We start from the raw sequence: 14695 nt of genomic DNA, 5'->3' as shown, positions 1-14695 counted from the left end.
ACAGGTCCATCCACTTTGTCAAAGCACAGCCCCCACACCACTAGAGGGATATCAATAGACCACCAATTTACTACCCTGAGACAAGGCTGAGTATAGCCTACAAAGATCTCCTCCACCGCATGAGCCCGAGAGGGCGCAAAACCAGACAGGAAGATCACGTCTGTGACTCAACCCACTCAAGTGACGCACCCCTCCCAGGGACGGCATGGTAAGCCAGTGACTCAACCCCTGTAATTGGGTCAGAGGCAGAGAATCCCAGTGGAGAGAGGGGAGCCAGCCATGCAGAGACGGCAAGGGTGGTTCATCACTCCAGTGCCTTGCGTTCACCTTCACACCCCTGGGCCAGACTACATTCAAATATAGGACCTACTGAAGAGATGAGTCTTCAGTAAAGACTTAAAGGTCGAGACTAGGGATGATGATGTATCGGTGAACATATCGAAATCGGACGATATTAGCTAAAAATGCTAACATCGGTGTTGTCCGATATCTAGTTTAACGCCCGATGTCTAGTTTAACGCCCAATGTGCAAAACCGATGTCAAAGCTGACGTGCATCTATGTAACGTAGGTACAGTGTACATGATGTAATGGCACCGCGTAAAATGTTGCGCTATACGTGCAACACAGCATTCCTATAAACTAGCCCACAATGACTGCTGTGCGGATCTAGCAGTCGTTTGAAAGAGTAACAAAATTTCAGCTCCACAACTCAAAGGCAAAATACATTAAAGCCAAGATAATGGAATTCATTGACCTTGACAATCAACCGGTCTCTGTCGTGGAAGATTTTGGCTTTCACCGTCTGGTCGAGCACACACTACCAAGTGAGCTATTTTCCCCCTACCGGAGTTACACAGTAATTGCGTCACTGCTATTAACTTAACTTAACTGGAACGCCGTTTGGGTCTTCTGGTTGTGGTTTGTACGTATGGTCACGATGTCGTCGATGCATTTATTAAAGAAGCCATTGACTGATGTGGTAAACTCCTCAACGTTATCGGATAAATGCCAGAACATAGTGAAACAGTCTCCTTAGCTTAGCATCCACTTCAATGGACCTCTTCCGTATTGAGCATATCACCGGTACTTCTTAACCCCCTTTCCCCCTTTTACAGCCCTTTGACACCCCTCTACCCCCCTCGCCCAGTCTACCCCAACCTCCCCAGTCTAGCCCTTTGCCTCACCCTTAATGTCACAACCCCAGCCTCACACCCAGCCATCTTCTGAAATCTGCACGGAATATGTGGATCAAAGCAGGGAATTGCTGAACAGGCTCCTTTCAAGCTTAAAACCTCCTCTCTTTAACATGGCAGAGAAATATGGATGAATAAAAACTGTTGTTCCCTTCATCCTTACCTATTTTCTATCTTCTCTCCACCACCATCCTCTTTATTGTTCTTTCTCTCTCTCTCTCTCTCTCTCTCTCTCTCTGTGTGTGTGTGTTTTTGAGTGATAAGGGAATATAGTGTAAATGTGCCCTTGGATGCAATGTGCACTGCTCAAATGAAATGGTTGTGAAGTTCTAATTATTCCTCTCTTTCTCTCCCACTCCTTCCTCTGTCCCTTCCTCTCTCCCCTCATCCTCCCTCTCTCCCTCCCCTCCTCCTCCCTATTTCCCTCCCCCTCTCCGTAGTGATGGTGTTGTTCTTTGTGATGTGGATGAAGAGGAGGGATAAGGAACGTCAGGCCAAGCAGCTGCTCATCGACCCAGAGGACGATGTCAGAGACAACATACTGAAGTACGACGAAGAAGGAGGAGGAGAGGAGGACCAGGTAGAGAAAACACACACCAACATTAGCATAATGATAGCATAGCCAATCAGCTGTTGAATCAGATGGAGGGTTAGCCGTCCGCTAACTGCTAGTGGGAGACAAGGTCAGTGCTTGGGTAAGGGGGGGAGGCAAGGAGGATTTACAGTGGTTGACACACACACACACTGAGGGACTGTCACATGGGGGCAATTCCACGAAAACGGAACTATTCTGAGATTTTTCACTTTAAAATGTATGTCAAATTTACAATCTACACAGAAAAAAACATGTACAAAAACACATTTACTTGAAGAACAGTGCAGATGCAAAGTTAGGTAAAACAATGAACTGCAAAAATCATCATTCTGTAAACAAACTTTGCACTTGTTTTTGTAAAATATTATTTGTGCAAGTAGTACTTGTTCATAGAGGTGTATGGTTTGTTAATATTAGAAATCAACGAATGAGTCTCAGCGTCATTCTGTTCCAGTGGACTTGCCCATGGGGTTTGTAGGACCTAGCTGACCAATCATTGGATATTAATAATGGCACTCTGAGAGGGGGTGATAAACATTTATTGCCATGGGCATGGGAAGCGGGGGGTAAGGCGAGAGACCATCTTTCACTGCGATGGATGCTACTTCCCACCCATTGTTCGGGGAAATTGTCATGTCGAGGAATCGGCAGTGACGGGAAAATTAACTGTTGGTGAGCGTAGTGGCTAGTTCCCCCTGATCAGCCCCCCCAGCTGTGAGATGGATTAGTAATGTCTGTCTGGGACTCCCAGTGGTGAGGGGCTATGGGGAGTGGTCAGGCCAGGGACAGCTACAGGAACAGTCACACAGTCTGGCTCTCTGGTTCTAAACGGATACTATGCTACACTGATGCCAATGGCAGAGCCGCAGAGGGTGCAACCCATAGGGCCCTGGTCAAAAGTACACTATTAAGGGGATAGGGCGACATTTGGGATGTAGACAAAGTCTGGCCCTCTAGTCCTAAATGGTTACTAGACTGAGGCTAACACCATTGTGTGTTGATGGTCATATAGCCAATGCTAACAACAGCACAGGCCTGACCTGTAACAAATCCAGACAATCCAAAAAGTAAGGTGTACAGTCTCTCTATACATTAATCGCACATTGTGGCTCTCTTCTGTGGTACTAACGGCCTTATCCTCTTCAACCAGCCACTGCTAAGAAAAGCACAAACCTCTTTCAGAAGACCCAAACACAAAGACTTCCAGACATACAGTTATAATACAGCCTCTCAAATGACAAACACACACACACACACACACACACACATTGCACATGTTACATTAAGCGTTTTAAATGGATAAAACAATTTCATCAGCTTTTTGTGTACGTAGCCTATCATCCTGGTGTCAAAGACTGAGCATGGTGAGCAATGGCAAAACCCAGCTATTTTCCTCTGGTAACAATGGCTGAGTCCCTTTCAGACCTGACTGACTAGCTGGCTGTCTGTAGAGATGTCTGTGGTCGCATTCCTTCCAGATGGCACCCTATTCCGTATATAGTGCACTTCTTTTGAGCCCTGGTCAAAAGTAGTGCACTTTAAAGACAATAAGGTACCAAAGGGAAATAAGCCTGCATGTGTTCTCCTCTGTCTGGGAAATAAGCCTGCATGTGTTCTCCTCTGTCTAGGAAATAACAATAAAGCCTAGCATAGTGACAAAGCCATCTGTATTTATCCATCCATTTCCTCGACCTCTCCCTCTGTCCATCATGCTATGGTTGCATTCACAGCTCTCCCCTGAAAGTGTTTTATTGGTTAGCTATTACGGTGAACAAAGTCCAAGGTCATTACTTGGCCAGGCTTTATTGTCCCTGAAAATGCTCTTTAAGTCGATCCCCCTTGGAGATGAATGTTTCATGTTTTTCTGGATGATTTCTCAATGAATCAGACACTGGCAATTCAAAAGGAGATCAGAGCCTATCTCTCTTAGCCTTCTATCTCTCTCACGCTCTCTCTCAATTCAATGTAATGGCTTTATTGGCATGGGAAACCTGTTTACGTTGCCGAAGTAAATAAAATAGATAACAAAAGTGAAATAAACAATAAAAAAATGAACATTCTCTCATTCAATGAGTCAGTGTAAGGTCATGTTGGAATGAGAGAGAAGGATCATGACAGCAGTTACATACACTGATAAAAATGACTCTTTGGATGAACCTAAAAAAAAATCTTCACCTGCTTACAAGTAAATGAGTTATGTTTGTTGTGTGTTGTGTGTTGAATTCAAATGTATGTTTCAATGCCAACTGTTTCATTGGATTATTACCAAACCTATATTTCAAGTTGCAATTTATTTCATTCAACACTCAACTTAAGTTTCCCCTTTGATTAAACTTAATAAATAACAAATCCAAAACAAATATTTTATGTAAATACAACCCATTTTCAAGGGGGGGGGTCAATAACTTGAAATTATGTTTCCAAACATATTTGACTTTCACATGTAGTAGCCACAAGATCCTAACCAAGCATTGGCTACCATAACATAGAAACGTTATCAGTTTCTTTTGAATCACATGCACCTATGCACATACTGTATCATCACAGATGCTGGCATTGTACATGTTTGAGTAATGAATAGAATAGGCCACATTAACTGGAATGACATTCCCTCTCAAGGGTGAGCAAAAATAACGTGAATTGTCTGGAAAGCCTCAATGCTTCAGGAAGCGTCATTTTCCCACCACTACCGCTATCCAATGCGCATGAGGTGTTGAAAGCAATTTAGAAGCTTTCATTCCATAAAAAAAACATTGAACCGTCAAATTTGTTATTGGATTTCAGACGAATTGAAAAGAATAGGTTGAACGAAACAAAGTGTAATTTTCAATCATTCCAATCAGTAAAAGCACTTCAGGTGCACAACAGCATCATGTTGCTTTTTACAGTGTATACGCAGTGGTGTAGTGAAAGGTAAACGCACGTAACGCCATTTACGCACCTTTTTGCGTGAGTGTTTACCCACCTTTTGCAGAAAATGCTTTGAAAGGATAGTGAGCATGACTTTATTCACAGCAAATGGCAATCAGCATTTACCCACATATTGTTTTCACCACCACATCACTGCATTTCCAACCAGTGTCACAGTGTTATGTGATCTCTGATCAGGCATTGTTTATATAGAATAAACTGCTTATGACCGTTTCAGTCCTGGTTACCGCACCACAGTGTCACCAACATGGGAATAATACGTAAGGATCGACGTGGTAGTGCAGCCTGTGTTACATTGTTTGATTCAGTGTATTCATCTCTCTCTCCCTCCCGCCTTCATTCCCTCCCTCCCTCCTTCCCTTCCCCCTCCAGGACTATGACCTGAGCCAGCTGCAGCAGCCCGACGCCTTGGAGACGGAAATGGTGAAGGTGGGGATCCGACGTATGGATGAGAGGCCCCTACATCAGGACCATATATACCCCCTCCGTTCTGCTGCACCCCACCCCGGAGATATAGGAGACTTCATCCACGAGGTAGCTAAAGAGTGTGTGTGAGTCTGATTTGGAGCATGCTCGCTTACGTGTGTCATTGTGTGAAACTATGCGTATGAGCTTGTGTGTGCATGACTGTGTGTGTGTATGTGACTCACTGTGTGTGACACAGAGAGAGAGAGCCTCTATGAGTAATTCTTAATTAGCTTTGCTAACAGTGAGGATTAGCGTGATAACAACATGGGCTGGCCCGGCTGGCTATTTTAAGATAAATCCATTGAGTTTCATTAATCCCCAGAGAGAGACTGGCTTTGGGCTCCACCTCTAGACAGCTCCAGTTGGCTCTACAACAGAATAGTCATAGCTCAATCTCAGTTAGGTAGATTTAATATGTGTGTTGAATCTAGTTAGTTGATGTCTATACCGTATCTAGGCGATGAGGACAACTCTTGGCCAAGGGTTAATACAGTATGTTTTTCTACTGAGCAGTGGGACAGTAACCGAATGGTTGCTTGTTCAAATCCCTGAGCCGGCAAGGTGGAAAAATCTGCTGTTCTGCCCTTGAGCAAGGCAGAAAACCCCCACAATAACTATTCCCCAGGCACCAATGATGTGGATGTCACGTAAGGCAGCGCCACGCACCTCTCTGATTCAGAAGGTTTGGGTTAAATGCAGAAGACACATTTCGGTTGAATGCATTCAGGAGTGCAACTGACCAGGTATCCCCATCCCTCCGCTGTGTTTCCTAGGTCTTGTGTGTCAAATCAAATCAAATGTTATTTGTCCCATGCTTCATAAACAACAGGTGCACTGTAACAAATTGCTGAAAGTTTACTGCAAAACCTTCAGTTAGTTACTGTAATTCTATATTACAATACTGTAAAGAGCAATGCATTATCGGGGATCATCGGCGTTCCGCTACACTGCTTTAAAATAATTTGCCAGTACAATTTTACAGTAAAGTACTGTATTAACTGTATATTTACAGCAGCATACTGTGAATTATATTGCATTGTGGGAAAATGTTGTGGGAGTGCGAAATAATCTCTGGATCATTAACATATTTTGAGGTGTGCCTTGAAAGAGGTTATACAGTATTTGTTGCGCCCATTAGTGAGAATGCTGTACCCCACAGAGTACAGTACCATACAGTTTTATATATACAGTACCAGTCAAATGTTTGGACACATCTACTCATTCAAGGGTTTTTTCTTTATTTTTACTATTTTCTACATGGTAGAATAATAGTGAAAAACATTCAGAACTATGAAAAAACACATATGGAATGATATAATAACCAAAAACGTGTTAAACAAATCAAAATATATATTTTTTTGATTCTTCAAAGTAGCCACCCTTTGCCTTGATGACGTCTTTGCACACTCTTGGCATTCTCTCAACCAGCTTCACCTGGAATGCTTTTCCAACAGTTTTGACGGAGTTCCCACATATGCTGAGCACTTGTTGACTGCTTTTCCTTCACTCTGCGGTCCAACTCATCCCAAACCATCTCAATTTGGTTATGGTTGGGTGATTGTGGAGGCCAGGTCATCTGATGCAGCACTCATCACTCTCCTTCTTGGTCAAATAGCCCTTACACAGCCTGGAGGTGTGTGTTGGGTCATTGTACTGTTGAAAAACAAATGATAGTCCCACTAAACGCAAACCAGCAGGGATGGCGTATCGCTGCAGAATGCTGTGGTAGCCATGCTGGTTAAGTGTGCCTTGAATTCTAAATATATCACTGACAGTGTCACTAGCAAAGCACCCCACACCATCACACCTCCTCCATGCGTCACGGTGAGAACCACACATGTGGGGATCATCTGTTCACCTAGACACGGCGGTTGGAACCAAACATTTCAAATTTGGACTCATCAGACCTAAGGACAGATTTCCACCGGTCTAATGTCCATTTCTCGTGTTTCTTGTCCCAAGCAAGTCTCTTCTTCTTATTGGTGTCCTTTAGTAGTGGTTTCTTTGCAGAAATTCAACCATGAAGGCTTGATTCACACAGTCTCCTCTGAACAGTTTGATGCTGAGATGTGACTGTTGAACTTTGAGCATTCAGAAATGCATGCTGCCTCACTTTCGAGGGGCTGATGCGGTTTCTTCTCTCAGTAATTATTGTCCTGTTTTCGAGAAGACCCTCTCAAAGGGAAAGGATGTGGCCACTATGCAGAGTCTCCCTGTCATGACTTTAGTAAACCGTGGGTAGACAGAGGGTTTGTTCTTCCACCAGCTCAGAGGATCTGCAGATCTTTGGAGGAGGGGCTCCTCCACATAGTATCGGACCTCCATTATGACATCTGCTGAGGGATTCCTTCGTGCTGCATCCCCAGTTGCTCTCTCATCAAACAGCATCCAAACAGCAGACGTTTGTGGCACTACTGCTGGTGCTTCTGCTCCATCTGATCCTTCTTCTCCCTGTTGCTCTGGTGCATGAGCCAGCTGACTCCTGGGGCTGTCCCTCCCTGCTGCTGAGGTTATTCTTTGAAGAGCATCATCAATCGCTCTGGCCTCAGTGAAGTCTGACTTCATAAACCTGGGGTCAAGTGCAGCAGTTTCTGATAGCACGTGATTATATTCCACTCTGTGGAACTTTCTGTCCATTGATGAACATAGGGTGTCCATCAACTCAAGTCCTGTGGTTACATTTGCTTCTCTCTGGCGGCTGACTGTGATTCGCTGCAGAACCTTACACAGAAGTATCATTTTTGAGACTGTCACATAGCTGAAAAGAGAGAACAGTACGTTTATTAGTTCAGGTTTTATCTACTGGAACTACATTATCATCTACTGCTCATATACATATATAATATTGGACTAAATAATGATGTAGTAATAACTGCTTACTGTACCTCTCTCCACTGATCTCCACAGTGACCTGCTCAAAGGGTTCCAGGACTCTGCACACCTCCTTCACCACCTCCCATTCCTCTTGGGTCAGAGCATCAACAGGTGCATTGACAATGGCAGAGATGATGGCATCCTTGACTCAAGAAACCGCTTCAACATATAAAATGTTGAATTCCACCTTGTAGTGCAGTCTTGTTTAGGCCTCAGCTCAGGCATCCCGATCTGGAATTGTGTAGACTTTAGTTTTTCAGCACCTACTGTGCTCCTGTGGAAGTATTCCACAGCTGCTTTCACTTTGTCCACAGTGGGCTTCATCACCTTCAGAGCATCTCTTACAATCAGGTTGATTGTGTGGGCAAGACATGGATGATGGGTTATGTTAGCTGCATTGATGCTAACACAACAGCACTTTTCCATCGACTTTCCATTCCCTGGCCACTCTCAACAGTTCCTCTGCCAAGTTCTCTGAGGTTTGTCTGTGGCTGAACTCAAAGCAGTCCAGAAGACTGCTAGACATCAAACATCTTCAATTAAGTAACATGTAACTGACATGTAAGTAGAGGTTACCCTTGATGTCCAGCAGTCAGTGGTAAGGCAAACTGCAGGAGCTTTTTGGACTCTTTCCCGCACTGAAGCCCATGTGCCCTCATACAGTTGTGGAATAAGTGATTTTGAAAGGGTTTTCCAGCTTGGAATTGTGTACATTGGATTTAGACTATTGCTATAATTTCTAAAAAACCTCTGTCCTCCACGATCTAAAATTACTTTAAATTGGTGGCAATCATTTTAACCAATGCAATAACAATTTGGCCTTGTTTTGCTACAGACATAGACTTTGGCATAAACTGGTCCATAGAAGACTGCGTTGCTGTGGGTTGCGGAGTAGGCCTACTTGACTGAGTGGATACACTAGCAGGCCCGCTAGTTTCTCAAAGCTCCGCAACAGCTAGCTTCACAGTTGGGTGCACAGTTCTCATATGATGGTGTAGTTTGTGCATAGAACCGGCTTTATATGAGATTTTGTTTTGGCAAATTCTACACTGTGCTCTAACATTGTCTACATTATTCAAATGCATCCAAATGCTACTGTGCTTCTGACTCATTTTCCAGCTGTTGTTTTCACAGCTGTCCTTCCTCTCTCTCTCCTCGGCTGCTAAGTGTGTGACTGTGAGTGAGTTGTCTCGGCCCTCACGGATCATTGGTTCATTGGTTGACACTGTGTGTCTGATTGACAGGAACTACAGGTGAGGCTGTTAGCTTGAGCAGACAGTCAGAACAAATGTGTGTGCGCTTGAGCATTTAGTCCTATATTATTTAATCATTTTTTGGGTTCTTTGAATTGGTTCATTCTATTTATTTAGATCTTTTGATTATTCATATCTTAATTGTTTACTTATTTTATAAATAGATTTGGCTATTCTGATATGCGAGGCGGATCAAAAAGTTCTCTCTTAGAGCCGACTCGTTTGCGAACTACCCATCACTAGCATAAACGTGAAACACCAAATAGTCATAAATATGCTGTAATATACAAGTACCTAGCAGACAACCAGTTTGCGCTAATCCAAAGTTATTAGAGTAAAATACTAAAATACCAACATGATTACAGTAGCATTTACATTCTTACAGTATTGTACCATGTCATTGCTCTGTATGTTGCAGTAATTTACTGGACACTGGTGGCAAATTACTGTGAATATAACAGTAATTTACTCTGAACTAGCCAGAGACTGGCAAAGATTCATCCTAAATGTATCTTATTACAAATATAGGATATTTTGAAGACCAATGTATCCTTAACTACAACAGCATTCCCAGTAATGGTTCCAGAAATCTTACTTGTTAAGACTATGATGTTTTTTATCAACCTTACGTGAATGCACTGACTGTAAATCACTCTGGACAAGCACGTCTGCTAAATTACCAATATATAACTGTTTTTAAAAAAATGCATTTGCAAAGCACATTGCGGGGTGTTATTCTAATAAGCTCCGCCCTCAAACTATTTGTATATTGATCAAATTTGCTCTTGTTTGTGGGCGGTGGTCCTAATACCTAGCAGTGTGCTTTGCAAGTGTTATTTTTTACATTTACATTTTGGTCATTTACAGTAGGAAACACTCTTATCCAGAGCGACTTAGTCAGTGTATTAAACTAAGGTAAACAAAAATATACCACAGTCATACCAAGTAAAAAGATTGTTACCGTTACCAAGAATGTTGTAGTTAAGCAGGCTACATGCAAGTATGTATTTGTTATAGAAAATATGGAATACATGTGTGGTAATTAAACTGTTGAAAAATAGGCTATATGAATTGTAGTTCAGGCCAGTGAAATACAAATGACAAAATAAGTATTGAAATACCTTATCAAATACAACATAAATACTGCCCAGCGTTGGCACTAACTACTTGCACTGTAAATTTGCCATAGTTTTACTAACCACTATGCTTAAAGTAATGCACTGTAAATTCTAGAAATACAGCATGTTACTGTAGTCAGGTGTTCCAGTAATATGCTGTAAATTTGTGTTAGTGAAGGTCCTGTAAATATACAGTAACCTGCCACCCAAGCGCCTTTGTCTTGCTGACTTTGAGGGAGAGGTTGTTGTCCTGGCACCACACTGCCAGGTGACTGATTTCCGCCCTTTTGGATGTCTTATCGTCATCCGTGATAAGGCCAACCACCGTTGTTTCGTCAGCAAACTTAATGGTGGTGTTTGAGTCATTCACAACAACGCAGTCGTCAGTAAACCTGAGCTTAGTGATGAGCTTGGAGGGCACTATGGTGTTGAATGCTGAGCTGTAATCAATGAACATCATTTTCACTTAAGTTTTCCTCTTGTCCAGGTGGGAGAGGGCAGTGTAATAGAGATTGTGTCATTTGTGGATTTGTTGGGGCGGTGTGCGAATTGGAGTGTGTCCAGGGTGTCTGGGATGATGGTATTGATGTGAGCAATGCCCTTCAAAGCATTTCATGGCCACAGATGTGAGAGCTTTGGGGCGGTATTTATTTAGACAGGTAACCTTGGCATTCTTGGGCACGCGGACTATGGTGGTCTACTTGAAACATATTACAGAGGTTGAAAATGGCAGTGAACATACTTGCCAGCTAGTCAATTGATGCTCTGAGTATGGGTCCTGGTAATTCGTCTGGCCACACATCCTTGTGAATGTTAACTTGTTTTAAAGGTATTACATAGGCTACAGAGAGCGAGATCACACAGTCGTCCAGAACAGCTGGTGCTCTCATGTATAATTTGTTTTAATATTATGTTTCTGCATGCACATTGATTGATTAATTTATCTTGCACTACACAAAGATAACATACATTTGTCTAAACTAATCCAATCTGTGTAAGAGGTTGGATTTATTTAATGTGTTATTGAGATGGTTGTTCCAGTTTAGATTGTTAAATGAGACTGCCTTAACCATCTTCTCTACCTTTCCTGCAGCTGCGTGTTATTAAAAGTACCTATTGTTGGCTATCTTGGCTGGATTCCAATAGGAATTATATAATGCTTTGCAAACCAGTAGAGGTGGGTAACCGAGGTGTTCTGAATGCTTCCTCACTTTTTACTCGGAGATTCTTTATCTGATCACAATGCCCATTGGTGACATCTGCTGGTCAGCAATAAATAGCTGCATTTTTTTGTTGTTCTCTCCACTGTTTTCATCACATCTCCATTGCACAGCAGTAAATAGTTAGCTTTAGTAGCCTATAATCATTTGTTTACTATTTTTCAAAAACGGAATCTATGGCATTACTTAGGCTGCTTAATTTAAGACAGAAGCTTATACTATACTAAATAAAACAAATTATTTGAACATCTAAGCCTAACAAACCCTAAAAATCACTGCACCTCCTTTACCATGTTGGGAGTTGGCCAATTACGCACGGCTGCTATGCGGTCACTCTCCGTCTCCACCCCTGATGTGGAAATGCTATACCCTAGGAAGGAAACGGATTGTTGAAAGAACAGGCATTTCTCAGCCTTGACGTACAGGTCATGCTCCAACAGTCATCCAAGTACCTTGTGCACCAAGGACACATGCTCGGCGCGTGTAGCGGAGTATATTAGAATGTCATCGATCTACACCCTGCCCGTGCAGGTCCCTGAAAATCTCATCTACAAAGGATTGGAAGACTGAGGGAGCATTCATCACCCCGTACAGCATGACGAGGTACTCATAATGCCCTGAGGTGGTACTAAACGCCGTCTTCCACTCGTCTGCCTTTCGGATACGCACCAGATTGTACTCACTCCCGAGATCCAGTTTAGTGAAGAAGCGTGCCCCGTGCATTGCCTACATTGCCGTGGCGATAATAGGTAGCGGGTAACTGTACTTCACCGTGATTTTTAAATGTTTTATTTCACCTTTATTTAACCAGGTAGGCTAGTTGAGAACAAGTTCCCATTATAACTGCGACCTGGCCAAGATAAAGCATAGCATTTTGACACATACAACAACACAGAGTTACACATGGAATAAACAAAACATAGTCAATAATACAGTAGAACAAAAAAAATGTTTAAGTCTATATACAGTGAGTGCAAATGAGGTAAGATAAGGGAGTTAATGCAATAAATAGGCCATGGTGCAAAGTAATTACAATATAGCAATTAAACACTGGAATGGTAGATTTGCAGAAGATGAATGTGCAAGTAGAGACATTGGGGTGCCAAGGAGCAAGACAAATAAATAAATACTGTATGGGGATGAGGTGGGTGGGTAGATGGGCTGTTTACAGATGGGCTATGTGCAGTGATCTGTGAGCTGCTAAGACAACTGGTGCTTAAAGATAGTGAGGGAGATATGAGTCTCCAGCTTCAGATATTTTTGCAGTTCGTTTCAGTCATTGGTGGCAGAGAACTGGAAGGAAAGACGACCAAAGGAGGAATTGGCTTTGGGGGTGACCAGTGAGATATACCTGCTGGAGCGCGTGCTACGAGTGGGTGCTGCTATGGTGACCAGTGAGCTGAGATAAGGTGGGTCTTTACCTAGCAGAGACTTGTAGATAACCTGTAGCCAATGGGTTTGACGACGAGTATGAAGCGAGGGCCAACCAACGAAGGCGTACAGGTCGCAGTGGTGGGTTGTGTATGGGGCTTTGGTGACAAAACGGATGGCACTGTGATAGACTTTATCCAGTTTGTTGAGTAGAGTGTTGGAGGCTATTTTATAGATGACATCACCGAAGTCGAGGATCGGTAGGATGGTCAGTTTTACGAGGGTATGTTTGGTAGCATGAGTGAAGGATGTTTTGGTGCAATATAGGAAGCCAATTCTAGATTTAATTTTGGACATGAAATGCTTAATGTGATTCTGGAAGGAGAGTTTACAGTCTAACCAGACACCTAGGTATTTGTAGTTGTCCACGTATTTTAAGTCAGAGCCATCCAGAGTAGTGATGCTGGATGGGCGAGCAGGTGCGGGCAGTGATCGGTTGAATAGCATGCATTTAGTTTTACTTGCATTTAAGAGCAGTTGGAGGCCACGGAAGGAGAGTTGTATGACATTGAAGCTCGTCTGGAGGTTCGTTAACACAGTGTGCAAAGATGGGCCAGAAGTATACAGAATGGTGTCGTCTGTGTAGAGGTGTACCAGAGAGTCACCAGCAGCAAGAGCAACATCATTGATGTATACAGAGAAGAGAGTCGGCCCGAGGATTGAACCCTGTGGCACCCCCATAGAGACTGCCTGAGGTCCGGACAACAGGCCCTCCGACTTGACACACTGAACTCTATCAGAGAAGTAGTTGGCGAGGCAATCATTTGAGAAACCAAGGCTGTCGAGTCTGCCAATAGGAATGTGGGGATTGACAGAGTCGAAAGCCTTGGCCAGGTTGATGAATACGGCTGCACAGTAATATCTCTTATCGATGGCGGTTATGGTGTCGTTTAGGAACTTGAGTGTGGCTGAGGGGCACCGATGACCAGCTCTGAAACCAGGTTGCGGAGAAGGTACGGTGGGATTCGAAATGGTCGGTAATCTGTTTGTTAACTTGGCTTTCGTAGACCTTAGAAAGACAGGGTAGGATAGATATAGGTCTGTAGCAGTTTGGGTCTAGAGTGTCACCCCCTTTGAAAAGGGGGATGACCGCTGCAGCTTTCCAATCTTTGGGAATCTCAGATGATACGAAAGAGAGGTTGAACAGGCTAGTAGGGGTTGCAACAATTTTGGCAGATCATTTTAGATTTGATTGAGACCTCTATAATCAATGCACGGGCGCAGACCTAGATCCTTCTTCTTCACAAAAAAGAAACTCGAGGAGGCGGGCCGAATGTACCCCTGACGCAGGGATTCGGAGACAAATGTCTCCATAGCCACCGTCTCAACTTGTGACAGGGGTACACGTGACTCCTGGGAAGTGCAGCGTCTACCAGATTTATTGCACAATCCCCCCGTCGATGGGGTGGTAATTGAGTCACCTTCTTCTTACAGAAGGCGAGAGCCAAATTGGCATATTCTGGGGGAATGCGCACAGCAGAGACCTGGTCTGGACTTTCCACCGTGGTAGCACCAACAGAAACCCGTACACACCTCCCCGAGCACTCTCGCGACCACCCTATGAGAGCCCTCTGTTGCCAGGAAATGGTGGGGTTATGATGAGCCAACCA

General features: G+C 43.4%; 1 protein-coding gene across 1 annotated transcript in view; it reads left to right on the top strand.

Annotated features, from left to right (window-relative positions):
• The window catches only part of LOC112250022 (cadherin-2-like), an 89292-nt gene that overhangs the window by 70567 nt on the left and 4030 nt on the right, over positions 1–14695 (top strand). Inside the window, exons 14-15 of the mRNA XM_024419835.2 lie at positions 1636–1775; positions 5094–5255. Of these exons, the coding sequence (XP_024275603.1) occupies positions 1636–1775; positions 5094–5255 (302 nt within the window). The remainder of the gene's footprint in view (positions 1–1635; positions 1776–5093; positions 5256–14695) is intronic.

This window comes from Oncorhynchus tshawytscha, linkage group LG01 (genome assembly GCF_018296145.1).
Source record: "Oncorhynchus tshawytscha isolate Ot180627B linkage group LG01, Otsh_v2.0, whole genome shotgun sequence".
Taxonomy (NCBI): domain Eukaryota; kingdom Metazoa; phylum Chordata; class Actinopteri; order Salmoniformes; family Salmonidae; genus Oncorhynchus; species Oncorhynchus tshawytscha.
This window is presented reverse-complemented; position numbering and strand designations above follow the sequence as displayed.